Source organism: Suricata suricatta, chromosome 13 (genome assembly GCF_006229205.1).
Source record: "Suricata suricatta isolate VVHF042 chromosome 13, meerkat_22Aug2017_6uvM2_HiC, whole genome shotgun sequence".
Taxonomy (NCBI): Eukaryota; Metazoa; Chordata; class Mammalia; order Carnivora; family Herpestidae; genus Suricata; species Suricata suricatta.
Window position 1 is genome coordinate 89,826,679 of NC_043712.1, and position 25,167 is coordinate 89,851,845.

At 45.3% G+C, this 25,167-nt stretch overlaps 2 protein-coding genes across 4 annotated transcripts in view; one reads left to right on the top strand and one right to left on the bottom strand.

Annotated features, from left to right (window-relative positions):
• CENPP (centromere protein P) overlaps nt 1–25,167 on the bottom strand; it is a 211,338-nt gene that overhangs the window by 83,964 nt on the left and 102,207 nt on the right. The window lies entirely within an intron of this gene.
• On the top strand, nt 959–24,854 carry ASPN (asporin). Its single transcript, XM_029919444.1, has 8 exons — nt 959–1,175; nt 7,908–8,184; nt 11,075–11,187; nt 14,928–15,141; nt 16,233–16,343; nt 20,308–20,401; nt 21,395–21,533; nt 23,616–24,854. Exons 2-8 carry the CDS (start codon nt 7,935–7,937, stop codon nt 23,811–23,813), a joined length of 1,119 nt encoding a protein of 372 aa, XP_029775304.1. The 5' UTR covers nt 959–1,175; nt 7,908–7,934; the 3' UTR covers nt 23,814–24,854.

Consider the following 25,167-nt stretch of genomic DNA (forward strand, 5'->3'; position numbering starts at 1 on the left):
CCCGGGGCTCCGTGTGCGCGGGGACTGACGTGTACGCATCTAGTCACACACACTTAGGCAAACAGCTCTGCCCAGGGGCTTCCCACGTGTGGCCGATGCTCTGACAGAACTCAGGCTGTCAAACGCCGTCCAACTTCCACCACGTCCCAGCGTGTTACCGCGGCGGACACGGAGGCCCCCGGCGGCCGGCACGTGGGGCTGGCACCCCAGCTCCGAGGAGGGGCGTGTCCCCCGGTGGGGCCGGCAGAGCAGACGCTGCTCGCCCCCGGAGACCCCGCGCACGGGCCGGCCCCTCATGCACAACCTGGGACACCCCCGGCAGCCACCCGGAGAGACACGTCCTCTCCAGAAGGAAGAGACCCTAGCTGGCAGGGGAACCGGGTGCTGTCGCAGGGGCGAACCCTAAGTGCGCCAACAACGCTGTTCTGCTCAGGGGCAGCGTCCTCCTGCTCCCATGTGTCCCTGACGTGCGTGGCGACGGCGCCTGCTCTCCCAGGGATGGCGCGAGCTGGCCGCCGCACACCGGGGTCTGGCCCGGGTCACCCGACGGCCCCGGGGCAGGGCTGGAAGCTTCGGAGGAAGCCCCCCACCGGCAGCCCTGAGCAACGGCGTCAGCCACGGCCGTGGGCAGAGCGCGGCCCCTTCCTCGGGCACGTCTGGACGCCTGACCCATGGGCCACGGCGGTACTTCCACCAAGTCTGATACGTACTTTGCTGTCTACATGGGGTGAGTGATTTTTAAACTTGTAATATATCAGTATTCGCTCATTTAAGAACTTCATAAAGTATTTTTTCAAATCAGGTATTTTTTGAATGACTTTAACTGCACTTTGAATGGCCAGAAGCCAGGCATTATTAAACTTTTTTTTTCTTCAGAATCTTCCAGTAGACGTCTAGGGTTTAGCTAGAAGTCTTGGCTCCGGTACAAACAGTGATGGAAAACACATGAGCAGAAACAAGTTTTAATCTCGCCCCTCAGTCCTAACATGGGCTAATCTGGGGAAGCAGCTGGCTCCAGTGTCACCCAGGGTGCCGCCACGCTGGGCTCCCACGAGGCCGCTTTTCTTCCAAACGTGACAGCTTCTCCTCTCGTCTCCTCAACCAGCACCTGAGCGGGCGTTCTGGAGCGCGGCCTGCGGGGCTTCTCTCAGGAGGACTGCCTCTCTTTTCACAAGGTATGTTTTCAAGTCCTTCCTGGGCAGGGTGCTATAATTTTACAGCTGATCCAAAAGGGACATTAATGTTATTAATGTAAATGCTTGTACATTAAATGATAAAGTGTGTCTGCATAGTTCCTTAAAAGTCAGCACTTAAATACATATCCTAAAATTACTCTAGCCTTTAAGTTTTATATATAATGGATTTATTTTCACGTAATTGTGACTTTTACAGTTAAATGAAAACCTGTCATTATGCTTTATCATGCTTAACATGACTCATTTTAAAAATCATTTAAATAACTAAGTAAAATAACGTTACCTTAAAATAATGAATGATTATGATGTGGGGATATCACAAACACACTAAATGAAACAGTAAATATTTCATTCAAAACATAAAATTGCTATTTTCTAATGTGTTTTCAAAATGTATGAATTATTCAAATGTCATTTTGACTGATACATTTGAATGTTCATATTTTTCCTTGATAAATGTCTTCCTTTTTCTTATGTAATGAGATGGCACCAGACAGTTAACATGGCAATCTATAATAATTCCAAGAAAGAATATTTATCAGCAATACTTCAACTAGCTCTATATCCAACAGAAAGATCAGAAACTTCTTTTCACAAAACTCCAGTCAGGATTTAAAATAAAGATTTCCTTTGACCCCTCCCAAAGTAAACTTTTAATTAAATCTTAGATTTAAAAAGATTAAACAGAGTACTTCAGCCTCTGACTCTCCTAATCTAAGCAGCACAGCGTTCCTCCTTGTTCATGTGCTCAGAGGTGTGGCAGCCACGCCAGTGGACACATGGGGTAGGATTAAGTCCCAAAGAAACCCGAGGGGTCTAGATCTCCCTAAAAATAAAGTGCTGCTCTTTTCAATCCCACCAAGAATCACTCAATCATTTAAAAAGAAAAAAAGAAAACAAAGAAATCATAAGCCCACACACATGTGAAGACATCTTGATGTTTTTGTTTTCGGTATTTCGCAATACAGTGTGGCGGAAAGGAGTCTCCAGCTACCACACTGAAACCACAAAATCTGGGTACCTGACCTGAGGCTCGGGACAAGCTAGACTAGCTTCACAAGAACAAGTCTTTAGGCACCGGAGGAGGCGGCAGAAAATAAAGAGGCGGGATTTCTTTGTTTCTTAAGATGCCTGGAAAAACTAGTGAAGGACAAAAACTGGTATAAAAGGAAAAGAGGCCAGCAACATTTTTTATCAGATGTGATTTATACTTCTACAGTAAAGCTTATATCTTTAAGGACAGTGTGATCTTTAAAAGGGTCAATTTCCTTCCAAAAGGCATTGTGGGTAAGTTTCCAAATGCATATTTGAACATTCCCTTTCAGGGCTGAGCCTCGACTGGATTTAGCTTGGATGCCTTCTGTGGATACACAGCACGTCCTGTCATATTTACACACTGAAAACTACTACCAGCACTTGTGAGTGGATAGGGACATTCCAAGGGGAATGGCTGCCAAGCAGACCTGTAAGCACGGGATTTAAAAGCACAGTGACTTCTTTTCCTAATAATAGTGTCAGAGGAAATACCATTTCACTTAGACAAATTTTCCATTCTAAGTTTGTGGAACATTTAAGTGGAAAATAGGAGTTTATGCAGATTCAGAAAGACACTTCTTAGCTCCATTTCCAATCCTGAGAACTTGGCCAAACCGCCTGCCCCGTCCGCTCTGAGGAGAGTCTGGTTACTGTCTCCAAGTTCAGGCCTGGGGGCGGGGGCCGAGCGCTGGGAGCAGAGGAAGTCTCCGAGGCCTCTCCCGGCTCCAGCGTGCCGGGGTTTGTTAATAGCAGCAGTAGCACTGAAGTACCATTCCAGATACTATTCTGATTAAAAGAAACTTGAAACCAAAGTCCAAAGCTTTCCATGAGTAAGAAACTCTGGCAAAACTGGTCTAAACTGGGGAAATACTGAGTCTTCCTGGGAACAAGACACAAATATTTTTAAAAGTTTTAAAAATAGCACATCTAACTACTGTCCACACTAACCAAATAAGAGCTTAAGCATAAATATTAATAAACTCAAGATTTTTAAAATAAGGCAACTAAACACATCATTTAAAATGAGAAATAATATTCCCTATATTCTTTCTGAAAAATAGAGAAAAACACTGCTTGCTACACAGCGGTCCCTCCTAGACATGCTGGTATTTTCTGCGGGTAAGAACTGGTTGGCTAGAATAGGGCAAGGGCCTACAATCACTTGTACTTTACTGCAGCTCTGTCACCTCAGATAAAGGAATCACAGAACCAAGTCTTGCCTGACTTCTCTAAGGAACCAGGATAAAAGACAAAAAAAAAAAAAAAAAACCCAACAACAACACATTAGCTTTACATAGCTAACAGACGCCAGAAGTAGCAGAGAGCACATGCCAGAAGGCACTTTTGGTCTCAATACAGAGAATTCCCTACGAAGCACAGATGGACAGCAGTGGAGCCGGTGCTGCTCCAGTCTCCCCGCAGTCCTGCAAGCAGAGAGTGGACACGCTAACCGGCCCAGAATGTGCCGGGGAAGCTCCAACATGTGGAGGCAGTTCCCCCAGAAAACATACCCTGCCTCCAGAGGTCTCTTCCCTCACTTGCAGCAGAAGGACCCCAGGGAGGCAGGGACAAGGGGTGCTGCCCCACCAGCCGGAGGCCCGCCTACTCCAAGGCCGGGAGAGAGGAAGGCGGAACGCTCACTGGCGGCCTTGCCTCCTGAGCCCCGGGTGGGCTGCTCTGCAGCCCTGATGCCTGGCATCCCCCTCCCCTTCACTCGTGCGTGGCCCGCTCCGTCCTCCAAACTCTGCTCCTCGGGCTGCTGTCCCTCCACACCAGTCATACCGATCCCAGCCTCCACCCGGATCCTGGGCTCGCCTAGGTCACAGGGCAGCAGGCCCAGAGCAGGAAGCAGCAGGAGCAGAGGGAAGGCCCCAGCCCCACTGCCAGACCAGGGAAAGGCCGGCCACACGCGCGCCTGGCCTCCCACTCTGGAGCGCCACATATCCCCCGCTATACGCATTCTGTAAGGTTCTATGGTTTTCCCATGCCTGCTATTTCAGGTATAGGATGGATTACATGGATTTTGCTGGTCTAGACTGTGAAACTACAGCCCATATATAGCTCCAAGTTTCTATAAGAAAATACTGAAAAATAACCAACCAATTCAAAAATAGCTCTTAAAAAAATTTTTTTTGAGAGAGTGCAAGTGGGAGTGAGTGGCAGAGGGAGAGAGAGTGCGGAATCTTAAATAGGGTCTACACTGCACGGGTCTCGATCCCACGACCGTGGTATTGTGACCGGAGTTGAAATCAGGAGTTAGACTCACCCCACTGAACCACCCAGCTGCCCCCCAAAACACTCCTTATTAACTTTGCCATCTCTCAGGAAACCATGGCCCCAAAAGATTTCCCATGTCGACACTACTGTTTGACTTTTGCTACAGAAGTGGCGGGAAAAGCAAAAGTATCTGAAGGACCAGAGCCTGATACTTAAATAACTTAAAAAATGTGCCCCCAGAGAGAACAGAACAATTCTTCACTCAATAGCCCATTCTCTCTTACTGGTTTTGTGTATTTTATTTTAATCGTTTTTTAGTTCGTGTACATCTTATAGATGGCTTTATATCTACTGGGCTTAAACAATAAACTAGGAATTTGAGGAGTAAACAGACATCTCGTCAAGAATTTTCCTTTATGAGTCTGGGGACCACACACCTGGAGATCCCTCCAGAGAGCCGGCCACAGTGCACGTGGTCAGCACTGCCTAACTGTGGTCCAGTTCTGTTTACTGACTTAGGCATTTATTGTTCAGTGTTTCTCTGAATGCCCCGGTCATTCTGGCGTTGGCCTTTACAACACACGGATGCTTGGTTGACAGCAGTGGATTAGGGGCTGTGGTTTTATTTTTTGAGGAGGGAAGCGAGGGATGGAAGAGCCTCTACTTCACAGATTCTGCATCCGAACACTGCACCTGGTACACAACAGGACCTTGATAAAAGGCCCACTGAACAACTGCAGCCATCTCAAACAAAGGCAGAAGACAGGATTGCAAATGACATTGAGTTCAACAGGGGCAGCTATGAACACAGAAGGCAGAGCTACAATGCAAAACAAGGTTAAAAAAAAAAAAAAAAACCCCAACGTTAAATTGGTACCAGGGACAAGCTTTGGTTTGGCTAAGGACCCAGCCAGGGCTGAACAAGCTAGGGAATGGGAGCTTCAGAAGGTCAATGCAAAGCTGGGAACCAAGGAGCCGCACAGAAGCCTAAGGTCAAGAAACATGGCGGATCAAAGTTGGGCAGGCACCTGAGAAGCAGAAAGAATGTGCCAAAGTGACAGTGGAAACAAAGCCCAGTTGACCTTACTAGGCACCCATGCCAGGATTCCCGGGTGGCTAGACATAGAATGGGAACCTGCCTGTCCCTGAGCCAGCTGACAGACGCTGTTGGGCCTCACGTGGACAGCATTGGGTCCCTGCCCATATAAATCTGACCACACTACCACTCCCTTCCATGCCCCCCCCCACCCTCCCTGCCAGCACGGGCTGTGTGTGCACCCCTTCTTGTGCAGATGTATGTCGGCAGCAGTGTGTGGACTGGCTGGAGAGGAGATGACAGTGTGCCGGCAAGGCCACCCGCCTGCAGGATGCAAGAGCATGTTCCCGCATGGGCTGCAACAGAAAATGCAGACAACAGGCTGGGACATGTGAGCTATAACTTAGGTCTAATTCTCTTGGAGGCCACGAATGCTCTCTGTGCCTCCCGTCCCTCCTGCTTAAGGTGAGGGGTGTGTCTAGAATAAACTAAATTGATACTTTGTAAGGCAGGGAAGAGGTGGGAGGCCAGGGCTGGCTCCGAAATGAACTATTAAACTAACAAAAGTGTATGTCCCGTCCTTGGCATGATCCAGTGTGGGTTATCACAGAGAAATCCCATGTATGGTTAGTGATGTCCAGCTATCTAGTGGATAAAATACTCATGTTGCCATTTAAATTTCTAAGATTTAAATAATGTTAATTATCAGGTTAATAATTGATGATATAATTACTTTCACCTTCCTATGGTGATTAAAAGATATACCACATATAAGTGAATATTTTAATTAAGCTAATTAATTCATTTCTGATGCCTAAGTCCAAAAGAGCAAGCCCACACAGGGAGGTTAAAGCTGATTTCTGGGTTCTGAGAAACTGGAAACAGCTTGTGTGACTCAAGGATGTGGGGGACTGGGTCCTCCTGAGGCTGGATCATCTGTGACAGACTCTGGAAGACCTGTGCAGCTTCCACAGGCCAGCCCCACTGCTGGGGACCAGATGAGGGACATCCTGGGATGGCCAGGACACAGCCTCACCAATGGTGTGCAGCCAGCTGCACGCCCCAAAAGGAAGACCGCCCTAAGTCTGCTTTAGATGATTTTGTAAGGCTTTCCCTTTTTGAAAATTACAAAGAATGGATGCTTCATAAGGATCACACAGTTAAGAAACCATGATATGTAACATACATGTACATATATGGTATGTAAACACACTGGTGCGAAAATCTGCCATTAAAGGGCAACAAATCTATACTCAGAAGGTTCTTAATCATTCATTTGTTTTGTGTGGGCTTTGAAAATTACAACTGAAAACAAAGAGAACTCCGTGGAAAGATGAGTAAGAAAGAGGAAGAAATAAGAAAGTCTGGCCCTCAGATGCTCTGGGTCAGGTGTTAGACAATGGAACAGATTAGAAGGAAGAAATCCAAGTGACACTGTGGAAAAAGTGACCAAGTCTAAGAGTGAAGCTGGTGGGGGTTGGGGGTGGGGATCAATTACAGACAACTTCCAGATGTGATGCCAAGGGGGCACACAGGCTTTGCTTTGAAAGACATTAGATATGTATCTTTTATAGATATTAAGGCAATGGAAGGATCTGGGGAATAGGGAGTGGGTATGATCACGTTTCTGTTTTTAGGAGCATTTATTAGTTTCCTAATAGTATTTAATGCCATTATAGATGTGTGTGTGTGTGTGTGTGTGTGTGTGTGTGTAAGTATACTTTATGCAGTGATTTTCTATATTTGCTTTTTTAAAATAATTTCAAAATTACAATTTTCCATATTTTAAAACTTCTTTGCAAATATTTTGTGGGCTCCAAAGTACTTCAGGGAATACATATACCCTATTTTATTTGGCTATTTCCTTTATTTAACCATTCATATTATCTTTAATGTTTTTGCTATTATATGTAATTTCGTGATCGACATCTTTATGCACATTATTTCCTGAGGGACGCCTGGTGGGGGGGGAGGCGCTCAGTTGGTTAAGCAACAGGTTCTTGGTTTCGGCTCAGGTCATGATCTCATGGTTTTTGAGTTTGAGCCCTGCATCAGGCTCTGCGTTGACAGAGCTGAGCCTGCTCAGGATTCTCTCTCTCCCCTTTTCTCCCTGTCCCTCCCTCCCTCCCTTGTGCCCTCTCTTTCTCTCTTACTCAAATTAAATAAGTAAACTTTAAAAAAAAAGTTATTTCCCGAGACTAGATTATAAAAAGCAGAATTAGTAATGAAAAATAAAAATATTCTTAAAACTTCCAAAGCATATTGCCCCAACTGCTTTCCAAACACTTTATAAATTCACTGTCACCCTCGCGTTGGGTCCAAGTGCCATTCTGTTGTATTCTTACTGCTCTGAGAAACGCACAGACACAGGAACCAATTCTGTGTCTCCTCAGAGTGTTAACTCAGTCTCTTTGTCTCCTTAGTTGCAGGCTGGCCCCTCACCAGGCGACATGAAGGGGTGTGTGCTCCTAGTGCTCTTGGCTTTGTGCTCCGCCAAGCCCTTGTTTCACCCTTCGTATGTGACACTGAAGCACATGATGCTGAAGGACATGGAAGACGAAGCGGACAGTGACCTTGATGTGGACAACTCTCTTTTTCCAACAGGAGAGCCAATTAACCCCTTCTTCCCGTTTGATCTGTTCCCAACGTGCCCCTTTGGGTGCCAGTGCTACTCCCGAGTTGTGCACTGCTCTGATCTAGGTAAGAACCCATGTCAACTTATGCTGGAGAAAACGTCATTCTGGCAAAATTTAAAGGGCAGGAAGAGTTCCACTGAAATTTCAAAAATTAGCTCACTAATTAAAGAGCAATTTTTCATTTAAGATTTTTGAAAACAGAACAAACTCAAAGAACATTCAAACTTATTTTAAAAATCTAGAAAACCAGAGAAAAGCAATGGGAATTTCATATATAGAACATTTCCTTTTCTTCTCAAATTTGAATCGAATACTTCATTTTAGTTCCCTTCCGGGAGAATGGACGTCACTGTGGTTTCATCTCAGAATGTCAGCAGGTTGATACTGTGCTTTCTAGTAACATTCTACAATAACAAAAATGAGTTGCTTATCTAGAATAAACAGGTTATAGAGTTTTTGAAATCTCTAGACATTTGTAAAGTCAATGCTCTATTTGTTTTGAATGATTTAGGGTTAGAACTGTCTAGAAAAGTGGCCGAACCAAATCACGTTCTAAAGTCCTAAGAATGCATACTTCTCTGCTGAGTACTTGATTTTTTTTTTGAACACTTTTACGGAAGAAGGCTTCAGGAGGCGGCCTGCACTCCCGGCTGCTCAGGGAGCGGGTGCGATGGGAAACGCAGAGCAGGGGCTGCGAGCCGGGCTGTCTTCAGGAGAGGGGAAGACTCAGACTGCCCCCGTGGTGGGAAGCTAAGGTGAGGCCCGGCCCGTCGTTCTGGGCCAGGAGGCCCACGAGGGCCACGCCCAGGGTGCACCCAGGCGGCCGGTGCCTCCAAGCACGCTCACTTCCCTCTGCCGTGGCATTTGTGGGCATTGTGCCCCCGCGGGCACTTCAATAAAGCGCATGTTTGTGCGACAACTGAGAGAAGGGAACGCAAAGCATCCGTCAAAGAGAAGCTTATGATGGGCTGGCAGCAATGGGAAGGCGCTGAAGGAAGACGGGGCTGGGAAAACGGGGTGTCAGTTTATTTCTGGCATTCTGGTGCGGAAGAGACGACGGGCTGCAACAGGGCCCGAGAATGGCCCGACCGGAAGCACCTGGGCAGGGCAGCGGCAAGGGCAACAAGCTAGGGCAGACGGGGCAGAGAAAGGTCGGGGCCACGGAGCACCAGAATGTGCGGCCGCTGTTTCCAGCTGCGTCTCAGGCAGGACGGGCTCGTGTCGGCGGGGCCGGTTCTGGGTTAAGACTGACCAAGGAGGTGCTTGGGGGGCAGCCTGGCACTCCGTAGAGCAAGGTCACCTGCTTCCACCCGAAGACCTGGGAGGGGACCCTGCCCAGCTCTGTCCCAGGACGCGACTGAGAAAACCCAGCGACCTCACGACAGCCAGCTGGTGCAGTGTTTTCCTTGCACGGCCTCCTAGATATTTAGCTTTCAAAAAAAAAAACCTACTAAACAAATTGCACCCAAGATAACCCATAATAGTCCGACACAGGCGGTACACGCCTCACCACTCCCACGTGACCGCGGTGATTACAACGGGCCGGGGCCCTACCACTCTCTCTCCCACCGAAAATCAGCTTCTGTTTAGGGATCCAATTTCTCCGGGGGGGGGGGGGGGGGCTGAGCCAGGTGGTCCCAGTCTACACCACCTGGTGCTTTCGCCAGAGCCACCACGTTCCTCCAAGACCCTCTGCTTCATTTCCTAAGACCAAAATTGTCTGCTCACAAAACTGCTACCTTGCTAACCTACCAAGTTACCCCCTTCGCCTCTTCCTAGCTATGGTCAAACTTCTTAAAAGATTGCATCCTCACTGTCAACCACGGAGAGGAAAGCACCGGGGGCCACAGGGGCAGTGCCGACTCTCGGTGTTTGGACACGGCACCTCTGCTCTTCGAGAGCAAGGATGGCCCCCCAAAAGTACCCTAACATCTGAAACTCCCTGTAAGATGCATAAAAAAAGACGGACTGACGGATAGAGAAAGAATATGGGTTTTCACCGTAAAATTCTTGCAACTTATCTGCATGCTTGAACATTCTGGCGGTCAATGCTGGGGAAAAGCAAGAAGGCCCCATGTTCATCAAGCTTGTCTGACAACAAGCAGGGGTGGGCACGTTCACCCATCCAGGGAAAGCAAGAAAACACAGGAAGAAATGCATCATGTCAGCTCTTGTAATTTCCTGCTCTTTGTTTTTTAATTCAAAGGGGGGGGAAACACTGACGTCTCTCACTGAGTACCTCCCTAAGGAGACGATGCAGCCGTGCCTTATCGGAGCGCACGGAGAGAAGGCTGCGGTCCCACCCGTGAGAAGCGCAGACTGCCAGGCACCCAGGAACTTCCGACCTGGGCAATGGCTAGGAGAAACCCAGCGCTGAGGGGGAGGGTTTCCAGAAAGGTCTACCGCACACCCAGACATCAACAGTGAGATACAGATGAGAGAGTTTGTGTGATTAAATAATTTACCACTAAGTACAGGAGTTCATTCTTAAAGGAAATACATAGTAACATTTTTATAATGTCAATGAAAATAATACAATTTATTTTCTAAGCATAACTTTCTACATGTTGAGGCTTCTTAAAAGGATGAAAACCCACAGGTTACAATTCTGTACCAGAGCCTGAGAACCGGTAAAAAGCACGTATACTTCTCAGCCCAGTACACGGGCAGGAGCTGCCCCTCAGCGGCGGTCACCCCCAGCAGTCGTGTGGGTGACGCCCTCATGTCCCTCCACTTCAGGTCGCCTTGTGCAGATGAGCAGTGGCAGCTAGAGCCAACTAGAAACCTTGCAAAAATAAACAAGTGACTTGAAAAGGTATTCAGGACCTTTCAAAGAGCAATGTTATTGCTATCTGTTTCTTACTGGTAATCATGGGTTTTAACCCACATTGCTGTCAAACTAGAAAACTTCTCTTCAGCCTACAGTGTGTATAACATGTTTGTTTATTTCTCAGGTTTGTCTTCCGTCCCAAGCAACATTCCATTTGATACTCAGATGGTTGACCTTCAAAACAATAAAATTAAGGAAATCAAAGAAAATGATTTTAAAGGACTCACTTCACTTTATGTAAGTATATATATATGTTCATATTTAAGTGAAAATCTCTATCGCTGCTAAAAGGGTGACTTGTATTTTGTTTTGTGTAAACAGGTGTTACTTTTCTGTGTGTGAAGAATGATAGAATCCCTGTTACTCAGCAGTGTTCTAGTTAGTAAGAAATTATAGATTTAATTAACAATTTAATTCAAGTGATGCTAACTGAAGCAACAGCTAGGTGAAAGGCAGTGAGCTACGACTGTAAGTAAATGGTCCTACAATGAATGAGCTCATAATCTATTCAGGCCATCACAGTCACTGTGCATGGAAATGAGTAAGATGATGACGACGATGATGATAATAGTTTACAGGAACACATTAGCATACGTTGTGAGGAAGTGCGTCTCCAAACTGCTGACTTACTAGAAGACACCATAAATCTCTGAGAGCTGCACATGTAATATACCTAATATCTAAACGATTAATATATACTTGTATGGCTTTTTTTCTAGAACTTTAAAAATGAAAACTAATTTTTGCTTATAATATTTATTAATACTTTAACTTTCTAAGATTTAGAAGATGCTTACTTTTGTGTTTGGTATTTAGAGCCTTTAGATTTTAGCAAGTAAAATTTCTAATCTGATTTGGACTTTGGTGTGGGAAGAGCCTGACTCCACAGTGTCGCAGCCGTGGGGGTGTCCTCTCTTCCCCTCAGCAGAGTTAGGGCGCGGGCCTCTTTTCCGCACCAGGCTGTGGAGCTCAGCCAGTGTGAGCCAGGACTGCCCAAGGCCATGGGTGCACATTTGCAGGCTGTGCTGGAGGAAAGAAACGGAATGCCTGTCGGGCAGTATCACACTAACAGGAGACGGTAGAGAGACCACGGCCACATCATTCTTTTGCAGCCACTCACATAGGCCTATTCTCCTCCTGTCCTCTTGGAGGCCACCCTGCCTTCTCGTCACACTCAGGTCAGCGCGTGGACCCTGATGACCTGTCCTCGCAGGTGGGGGAAGGGGACCAGTGAGTCCCGCTATGTGTGGTTGCTGTCAGCCGGGTGAGCAAGAACACAAAGGCTGGCCATGCTCTAGGCACCACGAGGGTCGCTCCTCATTCCTTAGGCTCTCTCTCAAGCCTAAGCCAAACCTGCCTGGCGAGGAGGGGCGCCCTGAGGAGGGCCAGGCCAGCCGCCTGGCAAAAGCACACCTCTCCATGCTGCCAGGCGTGGGCTCTCAGGACCATGACTGCTTCCTCCCTTTCAGAGGTGCTGTGCTGACAGCTTAGATTTAGCTCCGTACATAATAAGGTTTTCGTTTAAAAAAACAAAGTGACTAGAAAATGGAAGAGCAGAGAATTATAACTGAGGCCTCACTTAAATATTAGAACAACTCCACCAAGAATCTGTCCAGTCCACCCCACCAACTCCTGACCACAGAGACTCTTGGAGAATGGCAAGGCCATTATTAACTCTCAGAAGTTGGAAATATATGCTGTGAATGCTTCTACCTCTTCTCCAACTTTATACTGAGCTACACAGCCACAAGAATAATTAATGTCCTATTTTTAAAACTTTATTTGTTTAGAGATTGAGAGAGAGTGTGAGCAAGGTAGGGGCAGAGAAAGAGAGAGACTCCCAAGCAGGCTCGGCACTGTCAGGGCTCAATCCCACGAACCACGAGATCATAAACTAAACCAAAGTCGGATGCTCAGCCAACTGAGCAATTGAGGCATCCCAATGTTCTATTTAATACCAAAATCATAAACCGTTTAAATTTAATTTGTCATATAATTTTGTTACATTTCAGGAGTATCCCAGGGACTCAGCCCACTCGTACTCCCACTTTTCATGGGAAAGGAGAGTCTGAAAGGTGTGAGGCGCGGTGTTAGGCCTCAATTTCTGCCTGGTCAGTTTTATGTGGCACTGTGTTGGAGGGGTGGTAGGTTCTGGAACCGGGCAGGCCTGGGCTCAATCACTGGTCCCAGCAGAAGTAGACACCGGGACAGTGGCTTGCCTGGCTAACCGTGGCCTTCCTGTGCCGTGAAAGGGCTGTAACATACGGTGTATCATACGATGTGTGTGTGTGTATGATATAGTCAGAGAGGCTATTTAGAGGAACCAACACATGTCAGGTGCTGAGCACACGGCTGGTAACTCAGCTGCCAACAGCCAGTGCTTCCAGATTGGCTCAATGTGAAAGCACGTCTTAAGAGCACACACTCTATACCTCAGTTGTAGAAATGCTGCACATTTTAAGACATTTAATTATAATATCATCTTATATGGTACCTGCCCTTAAAGAGAATCAAAATGCTTTCTTAGATATTCTGTAAATTCTCTATGTTTTAGTTGTCGGTTTGGCTTTCCGGTTCTTACACAAGGCCAGTCCCACAGCAAAGAGGGAGTGAGAGAGAGAGAGATCAGAGCACGCAGGCCCAGCCCTCCGCCACCCGCTACTACGGCCTCGTTGCCCACGAGGACTCACTGTCCCGCTTCTCAAAGGCTCGCCTTTTCTCGTCTCCCGTCCTGACGTAGAACCACACTGTGTGGGGCTCTGGGACCTTCGTGTGCCGGCCAGCACTGAAGGCCCAGTGTAGCCGGAGGCCCTCTGCGCGCCCACCCTGCTGGGGCGGCCTCCGTGGCCCCAGGGAAACACGACTCCGCCCCGCACCCCTCGCTCCTGCTTCCCAGTGACTCTGAAGCTGCGTGTCTCAGGGGGAGGCTGCCCACAAGCCCACGCACACCCCCACTGGCGGGGGGCCCACGGCCAGTGCCCGCCCCGTACTCTAGTGTGAGCAAAGGAGAGAGAACACACTTAGCTGGCGGCACACAGGAAAACACAGCGTTACCGGCTGGTAACAAAACACAGTTTGCTCTCCTCCCAGCGCTGATCTACCTTCTGGGGAGACTGGAGCACTCGGTGCAGGGTAAGGAAAGGAACAATACTGTTGCCACAAGAAGCCACAGTAAAGGGAGTTCAGCTGCCAGAGTCTTTGTATTTCTTCGGTGGCAGAAGCACACCAGCAGTTACACCAGAAAGGCATATCAAGTCAGAGTGGGAACACCAGGAAGGTGGGGTGTGGACTGGGCGCGGTGACAGCAGGTGTCAGCGCGGTGACCCCAGAGCTGCCCTCTGAAGGAAGCAGGGGGCTGGAAGGTCACAGGGAACGGCAGGTAGCTCCGCGCCCAGCGTCCCCGGGGCTGCGGCCAGGCACCCTCCACACTCAAGGCGGGGGTAGGGGTGAGGCTCTGTTGCTTTCTGGGCTTGCGGCCTCTGAGGCACTGAGAAGGGTTGAGGCACCTCTCGGGACGCACGAGGGTCTCCCGGGTGTCGGAATGCTGGGGGCACTTTGCAGGACTTTACTCCTCCAGGTCTCCCGTCTGGGAAAAATGGTTAGCATCAGTAAACATAAAAGAAATAAGGTTTTGAAAGTAGACACAATCATACAAAAACGTATTTGGTGCGACAGAATAGATTTTTAGATAGAATAGCATCGATCACTTCCATGCAGGGAAATGGTGGGGGAGCGCAGGCTAACTGCATTAACACATCACCGACTGAAGGACAAACTCAAGTCTCAAAACCACTGTGATCTAACTCAGTAGTAAATATTCTCTTTACCTTAGGGGGCTAGGGGAATGTTTTACATGGTTAAGAAAGAATATGAAGGACGTACTTTGTGCTGGTTTCCATGAACGCGCTAATCACTGCAGAGTATCAATAAATCACATCCACTTCGTGATATGGTGTAACTCTTTATGCTTTGCCTAGGCTCTGATTCTGAACAACAATAAGCTAACAAAGATTCACCCCAAAGCCTTTCTAACCACAAAGAAGCTGAGAAGGCTGTATCTGTCCCACAACCAACTAAGCGAAATACCATCTAATCTTCCCAAATCGCTAGCAGAACTCAGAATTCATGATAACAAAGTTAAGAAAATACAAAAGGAGACATTCAAAGGAATGAATACTTTACATGTTCTAGGTAAGTTTATGCACATGAATGAGACATTCTGGAATTATAAGCCATTTGTAAATGTAGAGATCTTGACCATTATCAATAATTTTAAGACTGATAATTTCCAAAATTAATTTTTAAATCTGATAATCTTTATCTAGATAAGCCATTTATTAATCAAAGTATCACACACAATTTATAACATGTAAAGAAACCTGCCTTTTGTAACAAACACTCTCAGGAGGCCCCTTTGAAGAGCATAGTATGGTTTTAGTTTTCTAACTGAACCCGTACTGGTAAAAATCTGTTATTCAAATTTAACTTAAAGGTGGTATTTAAAAAAAATAATAAGGTTATTCCTACACCTAAAAAAGTAGTATTTTTAATGTATTGTATGAACTACTCAAATGCAACATACAAAATTAATTCAGAGATTATGTGGAATGTACATGTAATTTACACCATCTGCGTTAAGCCGGCTGAGCTGAGGAGTTTTTGTTGTATAGCACAAGCCCCACTCTCTCCTCCTTCTAACAGCCGTGATCTGACCACACCCCCTGCCTCCACAACAGTCGTTCAGAGTTCTCATTCATTAATCACAAATTTAGTTCGGCCAGATGCCTGGCACTTACCAAGTAGCGCCACTTACTGGCATCTCCTCAAAAGGATATTTCTGTTTATGGAGTAACAATTTCTAATTGACTTATAATTTTAAAAGCTTTGGTGACAAATGCATATAGGAAAACACAAATGTTTTAAATTACAAAAAGGATTAGCTTTTTTCTAATGTAATAATACACAACAAAATATGCTCATGGTCAGAACAGAGTGGTAACAAGCCTCTGACTTAGTAATTCAAAGCAAAACTCTATTATATAATAAATCTGCCCTAGTATCAATCTCATACGATATAAGCATATTGCTACTTCAGGCTATGTAATACAAAGCAGTCCTTCTCGGAGATGAACAGAACGAGAAACAGACACAGAAACAAACACCCTGAGTGAGGCAGAGTGAAAGATGCAGCTCACATTTCTCAGAATGTTCTTCTGTCCCTGCACTGTGATCTCCTTCATACACAGCGAATGTATGCTAACGGATGTAATTTGCCTCCACAGAAATGAGTGCAAACCCTCTCGATAATAACGGGATTGAACCGGGGGCATTTGAAGGAGTAACAGTATTTCATATCAGAATCGCAGAAGCAAAACTGACCTCAATTCCTAAAGGTTTGTACTTTTTTAAAACTGTCATTTTTAAATGGCCATTAAATGTATTGCTGTAAGCTGAATGCAATGTCAAAACCACACTGCAGTCAGCACCCTCTGTGCCCACGTATTTGGTCAGGGTGGTGTGGGATTTACTGTTTTCTGACACACACGGAGCGCTATGTGCCTTCTTCTTCTTCCCCGGTATGAAACCAGAATCTTGATTCCCCGGTGAGAGCGAACATGAGGTCATGAACTTTTTCTTTTCCTTCTCTTTCCTGACCTTTACTTATCTATTCCTGTCATTCTGTGAAGGACCTGCTAGGGGTGGGCATTCTCTAGAGAGGAAGGCTGGGGAAGACGCTTGGGGCCCGGGGCCCGAGACCCTCCCCAGCCATGCCGCAGTGACACGCGCTGGCGGGGACACGCACGCACCCTGGACCCCTGCTTCACTGCGCTGCTGTGCAGATTAACGCGCCAGTGCACAGGGAGGTCAGAGGGTGGTGCCGGGCACCGGGTGGATGCCCTCTCCTGACATAACCCTTGCCAGAATGGGCACCTTGCTCCTCACCACGTGGTCTGAAGCCGGCGCCTCCAAGTGAGAGGCGTCTGGAGTCTGTGGCGCTTCCCGCAAGCTCCCAGCTGGCAGCGGACTGCCCAGGCCGGCCTCCCTCAGGTCCCTGCTCCGAGCGCATTCCTGGCTCGGACAAGGTGCCCACGCTCTCTCACCAAGACCCCTGAGTCAGAAAGAGCAGGGGCTAAGGGCGAGCCCTGCCCTCCGGGGTCCACAGCAGAGGCGGCCGCTCGGTCCCAGGCTGCTTCTGCTGCCCCCCTGATCCAGAAGGGCCGCAGAGCGCGCATCAACCAGGAAGTTAAAAATGCAGCAATGCTGGTTTTATGAATCAAGTGGTGATCTTCCACATAGGAGAAAAATCAAAGTAAAAGTAAAAGACAATTTTTTTTTACAGGAAAAATCAGTTGAATTCAGAATGACACAATTTTAAAAATCACCTTATCTGGCTTTGGATAGGTGGCTATTTTTCAACACAAAACCTAATATGTTTTATTTATCTTCTCATCTTTATTTTTTAAGATCTTTATTTTATTTTGAGAGAGAGAGAGAGACAGACAGACAGTGAGTGAGTGGGGAAGGGGCAGAGAGAGAGAGGGAGACACAGAATCTGAAGCAGGCTCTGCTCTGAGCTGTCAGCACAGAGCCTGATGCGGCGCTCGAACCCACGGACTGTGAGATCATGACCTGAGCCGAAATTGGATGCTTAACCGACTGAGCCACCCAGGTGCCCCTATCTTCTCATCTTTAAAACACCAACAAAAATACATGCCACCTAGCAAGTTAAATATGGAAATGCCTTGTACATGCTGAAAGCAGAGCAAGCGAGGGGCAAGGGGCAGGTGGAGAGCAGGACACGAGGGAGGGCCAGGGAGAGAGAAGGCTGGCGCCCCCCAGGGCTGCACTCCCAGCAGCCGCCCCTAGGCTGCAATGTCCAGGCGTCAGTGTACCTGAAAAATGAAGGTTAAACTTCTCATGATGCTTTCAAGATTCTTCCAAAACCTTCAGGAACATATTACATCTCTAAAAATTTAAATTGGAATTAAACCTCTCGTCTTATATAACTACTCTATCTATGACATTCAAAAGCCAGTTAAATTTTTTTGTTTTTACAATTTACTTGCTAACATGTTAAGGCTGACTGCTGAAATGTTATAATTCAATCGCTGGGCCCAGCCCGGGGCAATATGAAGTCAGGCAGAGATCCAAAAGGTCCTTACCAGACCTGAAGAGTTAACATAAGGAGAGTGCGACATATTCTCCTCCCAGTTTATTTGGGAAATTCTTCTACATACTAGCACAGCGCGGCAGGGAGAAGACAGCTGTTGGCACACCGGCCAGGAAGCGTAGGACGTCCGCACGGCGGCCTGCCAGTGTGGGGCACAGCCACTGAGCTACCCCTAGACCCACACATCACTCACTCACCAAACAGAGGTCATACTATTCTCTTTGGTTATCCACTTTCCCCATGTTCTAGGAAAGAGACAGTCCCCTCAAGTCCACAGGCCCTCTTCCAGAAAGTTTCCCCAACTGCTCAACATGAACAGATTTCTCTGACTTGCTACAGCATATTCTAGAACAGGCTGGAACACCCTATGATACCTTTTTAGTGATTTCTAGATGATGGATTTGCTCAACAAGTGAAGACAGAACCTCCCCCCTCCACTTTTTTTTTTAATATATTGGAGGATATAGCCATTCCATGAATGTACTTAAGCTCAACTGATTAGAAATCAAGAAATTAGAACCCTCGCAGTTTACAACTGTTTTCCTGCTATCTCGTTTTATTACTTTTAAAATCCAAAGTAGACTCTGGAATCAACATAAATTGAGCCAGGAAGAGTACTGATATTTATAAGGATATTTCAATTACCGTCAACAGTCTTTACCACTAATAAAGGAAGAAAATGTTTCGATAAGAATTGAAAAAAGAACACCGTCCTTAGCTAAGTAGCATCTATGGTTAACAAATACTACCTTACATGTAGAAGCCTAATAAAGTGGGGTGTGATTTAATTTTCTGGTTATCTCTTTTGTTCCAGGGTCTGTAAATCTGGGGAGGGCTGGGGAGGGCACGCAGGGGTGAGAAGGGAAGGTGCCCATATTCACAGGGGGCACCTGGCACGTGCCAGGTTACACTGGAGATGATCCTCCTAATTTAACGGAAGAGAATAAATACCACAATGGATCAAATATATCAAACAGTAAAAATCCATGTGTTCATAAAGATACTAAGAAAAACTTCACTGGTCACCTATGAGCATTGCACCAATTACTTATGACATTTATGCTGTCTTTCCTGTAAAAGCCATATTACATAGTGACTAAATAACTGATGAAGGAAAATTCTTTAGAGAAGAATTCTAGCTAACAAATGCATTAAGCTTGACAAAATCCGAAAATCACCATTTTCCCATTCTTAATGAAATAATGGACCTTAAGGAAAGGCTGATCTACTGAATTTAATTGGTCTCTAGATTAACCACCAGCTCATGAGAAACAGGGGCTAGACAACTCAGACAAATGGTATGTGGAATCCATCAGTCCAATACACAAATGAGTATCTCAAATCAATCAATATCTGAAAGAAATCCATGCAGAATGGGGAATAAGGAGGATGTATTTAATAGTAGAAGAAATTCTGAGAGTGGGAGAACCAAGGGCATTCTGTAAACTTATATTTGGATCCAGACTTGGAACAAATTAACTGTAAAACTTGTATATGAGAGTGACTGTGAAGAGCCGCTGCTAATTCTGTGGCTGTGACACGGACGAGACAGCCATGTAGAAACAAGAGGACCTGTGAGTTAGAGACATCTGGTGAATGCCACCTTACAGGTGAAATGACATCATGTACGGAATTTGGTTTTAAATATTCCAGAAAAAAAAGAGCGCGTGGGTGTTAAGCGTCCAACTTTGGCTCAGGTCATAATCTCATGATTCATGGGTTTGAGCCCTATGTCGGGCTCTGTGCTGACAGCTCAGAGTCTGGAGCTGCTTCGGATTCTGTCTCTCCCTCTCTCTCTGCCCTCCCCTGCTCACACTGTCTTTCTCTCTCAAAAATAAGTAAACATTAAAAAAATTTTTTTAAATCTTAAATACGCCAGCAAAAAACAAGTAAATGAAGAAAAATAAATTAATAAAAGGCAGCCAACGACAAATAGCTAATGTAGTAGATGAAAAAACCTTAGAGAAATGGAGAGAATTGCTGATGCTGGACTGCACTGTGTTGGCTCCTAAAACTAGTTATTTTTGTGTATGCGTGAAATTCTCCATAATAAATAGCTAAAAAAAAAAAAAGCAGATCCTCAGAAACTATCGAAGTCTACAATGTGAAACTTAACAAGTAAAGAAATCATAAATGGGGCTTCGTTTTGCTTGATCTAACATGTCTATTACTTTTCTTATCTCTAGAACTTCCATCAAGCTTACTGGAGCTTCACTTAGACTATAACAAAATTGCGACTGTGGAACTCGAGGATTTTAAGCGCTACAAGGACCTGCAAAGGTAAAAGGCTCCGAGCCCCAGCTCAGACGTGGTCGCGATCCTGAGGGAGGTACTCGCGAGGCCCTGCGGAGAGCCTTGCGGCCCGAATCAAGTCTGTCACTGTGTAGGGAAAAGGAAGAGGACAGGGGTGTCCTATTCTGTCTAGGACATGGTGGAGGGACACCAAGTGGCAGGAGGAAAAGAATACTTTTCAAATGTCCCTGTAGTCGATGCAGGTTAGATAAAGACTTTGGTTTTTTGGCATCAGCAGGTGTGTTCTGTCGCTTACCTGGCTGGTCAGAAAAGAATGCTAGGTGATACACTAGTCGAACTCCCAAAGTTCCGGTGCTTTATGGTCTCTGTCTGTTACCATTATTGCTGTTTACTTGTATGGAATAAAAACACCTCCATGTGGGCTGTGGTGTGAACTGGGGTCTGCTCCGGTTTGGTCTGAGCAGGTTTTATCACGGATTTGTTTCACCACGCATGCTTGTACAACTTTAGTTTTTTTATTTTTCATAAAGGAATGTCCCCTCTGAATTCAATAAAATTCACTGCAGAATAGAAAAAAAAAAAAAAGATAAAGACTTTGGTGACAGTGGAAAAGACAGATAGCTGTTACACCCTGAAAGGGGTTATTAACTGAAACCAGAAAGTACCTTTCTCTGAACACACATGCAGATAGGTCAGGTGTCTGCTTCCCACTCAGCTGTGGGCTATTCAGCTGTCACAGTATCTGCTTAAGAGTTGATGCAGTCGGGGCACCTGGGGGCTCAGTCGGCTAAGCGTCCGACTTCGGCTCAGGTCACGATCTCATGGCTCGTGGGTTCGAGCCCCAGGTCAGGCTCTGCGCTCACAGCTCAGAGCCTGGAGCCTGCTTCCGATTCTGTGTCTCCCTCTCTCTCCGCTCCTCCCCTGCTCATGCTCTCTCTCCCTCTCTCTGTCTCACTCTCAAAAATAAATGTTAAAATAATAAATTTTTAAAAAGCGTTGATGCACTTTATGCCATTTTAGGCTGGGCCTAGGAAACAACAGAATCACTGATATCGAAAATGGAAGTCTTGCTAACATCCCACGAGTGAGAGAAATACACTTGGAAAACAACAAACTAAAAAAAATCCCTTCAGGATTACAGGAGTTGAAATACCTCCAGGTAAAACGCTCCACGTGTGTTCTGTGGAGAGCAGTACCTCCCTGGGTTTCTGTGAGATGTATGAGGACCTGAGTAAAGACTAAACCAGCAGCAAGGGTAGCACACATGCAAAGGCTGTCCAGTGGCCTGAGGTGCTTCTACGCCAGGGCTTCTAAGGAGACACCAGCTAAAAGACGCTCAGGTGCCCATTTCTACCCGTGGTCTCTCCTGCCTCTGAAGCCACCACGGCGAGGTTCCGACCTGGCTACTTCCAGGTCTCAGGGGCAGCGGGGGTGGGGGGGGTGGGGGGGGTGGTGTAAAGGCAGGACTGGTCAGCAGGAATCCAAGGAGGATCACATATCCTTTCATTCTGGAAACATTTCACGAAAAGCATGGAGGCAGGGTCCCAGGTGTTTTCATTTATCCACGTGGTGCTAGATGACAAATGTGTATAATTAAAAAAATTCAGGCCACAATACGAAATCAAAAGTCAGTATCTGGAGTGTCATGGGTTCACATTTCTTCTTCTTCATTGTTAGAAACCGTTTTGTTCTAATCTGGCAAGTCCTGACTAGGCGGGAGGAGCCCAAGAGTCCTTGCAGTATCTGATAAAGTTTTAGATCCTTCCAGAAACAAACAACGAAGACAATATATTGTACACACTTCTACGAGTTGCACAGATCCCCCCGATTCTCATCTGTGGTCCTCAAATCAAGAATCCCTACTTAATCCCATTTGACATGAGTCCACTTTTCTTGTGTGCATTCCTCGATACACAACATCATCATTTTCCAAGAAGCAAAACACATTGAAAAAAAAATGGGCCTTGAGTCCCTGCTGTTTCTACATTTCTCCCCAGTTTATCTTTAAAGAAGTTTTGTTCACTAGACTCCATTGGGATAAAAGCCATCAAAATGGATGTGGTAGAGATGACAGGTGTTCAACTCCAGGTTATTACTTTTACTGACTTTTTCAAATGCTGTATTTAAATGTCTAACCAGTGAGTACAACCTGAGTCTGTCCTTTCTCAAGCTATCCCCAATTTGCGTTTTTTATTCCACAAGAATTTACTGATTCCAGCTTCTGTTTTCAAATCTACCCATATTCTTGCTAGCATTTTTTTAATGAATAGATTTAGAACACAAAAACCAGAATTTTAAAGAAGTACACATGTCATTATTCAGCAAATGTTTACAAAGCAAACATGTCCATGTCCAGCACTGTTTCTCATTCCCAGGGAGGTCAATACTGTGGAAATCTGTACCTGGCACTGACTCCAAGCTGCTGGGAGACATGCATGCACCACACAAAACACCCGTCACAAAACCCCCAAGACAGACAGAGGGCACAGGGAGCTCCAACCCCAAACTTAAAGCTTTTAACAATGTCTCGAGTTCTCATGACTGGCTCAGACCAGTCTCGCCAAACCTCTAGATAAAGGCAAAATCTAGAGGTAATAACAGCCTAAACCAGTACCTTAGCTGTGGCTGCAAAAGGCTTTTTCATATGCCAAAATGTGCTGCCAGAAAGACCAAAGAAGAATTTAAAGAGCTCTTGAAGGGAATGCAGAGAAATTCCTATACTGTCCATTCTTTCTGAGTAATAGTTTAAAGATTCAACTATTGATGCTATATTACAGATATGTATACAAGCTGTTGACAGACATGTTTTTCTATAAAGCAACTTACAAAAAGAGCAGCTCTACACTTGTCTGCCTTGACCACAGAGAACACTAGCTAACAATTTATATTCACACTGCAGGCCTGACCGTGGGAGAACTATATTCTTCTGGTCATCTAACACTTTTTATGAAAACCCAGCGCTGGAACTATGGCACAGCGGCGCACGCGCACTGCTATGTACTGGGCGCCTGGGGCGGGGACTGTGCTCTGGGCCGCAGCAGGCGACCTCCATCCTGCGCTGATACACTAAGTATTTTATACAGGCATAAACGGACAAGTACATATATTTTAATGAAATACATTCAATTCAGTATAAAATAAATGGACAAATAAAGCCACGAACAGATGTGGACTGTAAAAACAACATTTTCTTTTTACATGCATTATGTACTTGAATCCATTCTTTCTCCTCCTGCCACAGATCATCTTCCTTCACTCTAACTCAATTACGAAAGTGGGCGTGAACGACTTCTGCCCGACAGTGCCGAAGATGAAGAAATCGCCATACAGCGCCATCAGTCTGTCCAACAACCCGGTGAGGTACTGGGAGGTGCAGCCCGCGGCCTTTCGCTGTGTTGTGAGCAGAATGAGCGTGCAGCTCGGGAACTTCAGGAAGTAGTAATTAGTGATCTCCGTTTAATATAAAATTCAGAAATTATTACATTTGGAATACTTGAACTCTATAAAAAATGGTGGTATTGTGCAAATAAGCAAAAATCTATTCCTACATGCTAAGTCCACTGACTTACTTTTATGACAAAAAATTTCAACAGAATTTTGCAAAACTAATGCTCCATCGGGATCAAGAAAAACAAGCATGTTTTTCTGTACACAAAGGATTTTGCATACATCTCATGCTTGAATATTTTCTCGGTAACAAAAAAATAACATATTCAGTATTTAACACTTTATCAAGTCCATTTTAAAGATAACTGTACTGTAAATGGAATGCTTGACTTAGCAAAACTTGTGCTCTTTAATTTGCTGTTAGCAAACCAAAATTGACAAGACTGGCTACATGGAGAGCACATTATTATTCTTTCATTAATAACTTGGGTGGTACTGTAATATTTCTATTAATGCTGAAGTATGGTTTCATATAATCTTATTCAAATTCCCATATTTTACAGTCTTACTGTCTTTATGTTTAAACTAACTCCTTATAATAAATAAAGCCCTCAGTAAATGTTTATTATCAACTTGACAGATGCTATTTACAACATCTGGTTTCAGACCATAGCACATGCTTTTTTAAATTAATTATTATTACCAGATTATAAAACCTCTACGAAAATGCATAGTGTTTACATAAAATATGTAATTCATGTTGTTTATTATCTTAGTTATAAGCTTTCAACAATAAGTCAATTGTTAGGTTAAATGACAACGTCACCTTGTACGTAAGGAGCACTTTCAAGGCATCCCTTCTAAGACCTCGGCTGGAAGAGCCTAGACACTGTCCACTCTATAAAGTTGTCTGCTCAAATATGACAAACTGAGCAACTCTGGAAACACAGCTGGTATAAATCAACAGGCACAGGACTGAACAATACACAAAGGAACTAAAAGCTCTGTATAAAAGAATACTGTATCTATTTTTTATTTGCATTCAACATAGGCAAAACTAGAAAATAAAAAAAAATTAAAATACTGACTAGAAGTAAAATGTTTGTGCTTTGGCTTAATTTTCTCCTCCTGCCCAGGAACATAAACTACTTTCCAGAAAATGCTATAATTTATATATAACACTTTTAGCACAACGTTAATGCTTTTTCATAGTAACATTACTGACATGCTCCAAATTATGCCTGTGTTATGAAAAATAATTGCTTTATCTTAAACTACCCCCCAAACTAGATTTTAAATAATTTTGAGGATAGTAGAAAACATTACATGTATGTAAGGCGGGGTGGAGGGTTTGAACATCCAACTTTGGTAAATAGGTCTCGTTTTTCCTACCAGGGTCTCCAACT

Bases quoted from the DNA above. Each gene is read 5' to 3' on its own strand.
- ASPN (XM_029919444.1), top strand. From the start codon at position 7,935: ATGAAGGGGTGTGTGCTCCTAGTGCTCTTGGCTTTGTGCTCCGCCAAG. The intron at 15,142-16,232 runs GTAAGTTTATGC...TTGCCTCCACAG, and splicing joins GAATACTTTACATGTTCTAG to AAATGAGTGCAAACCCTCTC. The intron at 20,402-21,394 runs GTAAAAGGCTCC...ATGCCATTTTAG, and splicing joins CGCTACAAGGACCTGCAAAG to GCTGGGCCTAGGAAACAACA.